Source organism: Capsicum annuum, chromosome 4 (genome assembly GCF_002878395.1).
Source record: "Capsicum annuum cultivar UCD-10X-F1 chromosome 4, UCD10Xv1.1, whole genome shotgun sequence".
Taxonomy (NCBI): Eukaryota; Viridiplantae; Streptophyta; class Magnoliopsida; order Solanales; family Solanaceae; genus Capsicum; species Capsicum annuum.
The window spans coordinates 12948651-12949962 of NC_061114.1; the positions used below are offsets into that span (position 1 = coordinate 12948651).

The 1312-nt window shown below is 37.8% G+C and overlaps 1 protein-coding gene across 1 annotated transcript in view; it reads right to left on the bottom strand.

Moving 5' to 3' along the window:
* LOC107869121 (LRR receptor-like serine/threonine-protein kinase FLS2) overlaps nucleotides 1-1019 on the bottom strand; it is a 6168-nt gene extending 5149 nt beyond the window's left edge. Inside the window, exons 1-2 of the mRNA XM_047411528.1 lie at nucleotides 421-1019; nucleotides 98-247 (exon numbers count right to left, since the gene is read on the bottom strand). Coding sequence (XP_047267484.1) covers nucleotides 98-247; nucleotides 421-1019 — 749 coding nt within the window. The remainder of the gene's footprint in view (nucleotides 1-97; nucleotides 248-420) is intronic.
* Nucleotides 1020-1312: the final 293 nt, after the last annotated feature.

Sequence of the window (1312 nt, forward strand, 5' to 3'; positions counted from 1 at the left end):
ACAGTCAAACAAAATAAAGATGAAATATACATTTTAGGTGGGAAAAAAGAGAAAGGAAAAATCAGCAAAACTAAGAGACGTACCCGGTGCAATATACCTGAATGTTGCAAAGGTTTTAGTGTACAAATCACCCTGATCTTCACCAAGCAGTTTTGAAATGCCAAAGTCACTGAGGTGGGAAACCATATCTTCATCCAACAATACGTTACTAGGCTTCACGTCACAGTGAATCACAGGCAACGAGCACCTATAGTGAAGATATTCCAAAGCACATGCCACATCTATCATTATGCTTAGTCTCTGCTTGATGTCGAAGAAGTAGTTGTGAGAATACAAATACTTCTCAAGACTCCCATTAGTCATATAATCATGAACTAAAGCCTTGAAATCAAGATTGGAACAATTAGTAATGACTTTTACGAGATTCCTATGGCGAAGGCTACGGAAAACTTCACATTACGTATCAAAACTCTTAATGTCACATCCAGCTGCAGATTGAACACTTTAACTTCAATGGCAGTTCCACATCTGATAATGCCTTTGTAAACAGAGCCAAAACTTCCAAACCGAACCCGATTACTCTCACTAAGGTCATCCGTTGCTTGGAGCAGTTCATAGTATAAAATCCTTTCTCGTGTTACTGTAGACAATGAGTCTGCTTGTTGAGGAGCTCTTTTACCTCTTCTATACCTTATCGATAAAAACACAAATATGATAGGAACAAACAAAATTGCAAGTCCTAGGAATAGAAATAGAACTAGCAGTTTTTTCCTATTTGATTTGTGCTTTGATGAAGTGGGGCATGGCGGGACACCAAATCTTGAAGAACCACACAGTTCTTCATTGCAGATGAAAAATTGACTCGAAAGATTCTTGAAAGGACCCCCTGAGGGTATTTCACCATGCAATTTGTTGGCAGAAACATTGAAATACTTGAGGTATTGAAGTTTCTCCAACGACATGGGAATAGTTCCCGATATATTATTATCCGAAAGGTCTAGAAATTCCAAACATACCATGTTGCTCATTGAGTCAGGTATAGCTCCTTGCAATTTTTTGTGTCTCAAAGATAGGTGCACCAGAGTTTGTAATCCTCCAATTTCTTTAGGAATTTCATTTGAGATCGATTCATTGACAGATCTATTAATGTTGCAGCCTTTAGATTTCCAATTTCTCGAGGTAAAGAACCTACCATGTTGTTTGACGATAAGTCAAGAACCACTAGATTTTTAAGGTTCCCTAAGCTTGGTGGTATACTGGAACTCAATTTATTAAAACTGAGATGTATCTTCCTAAGGGAAATAACATTCCC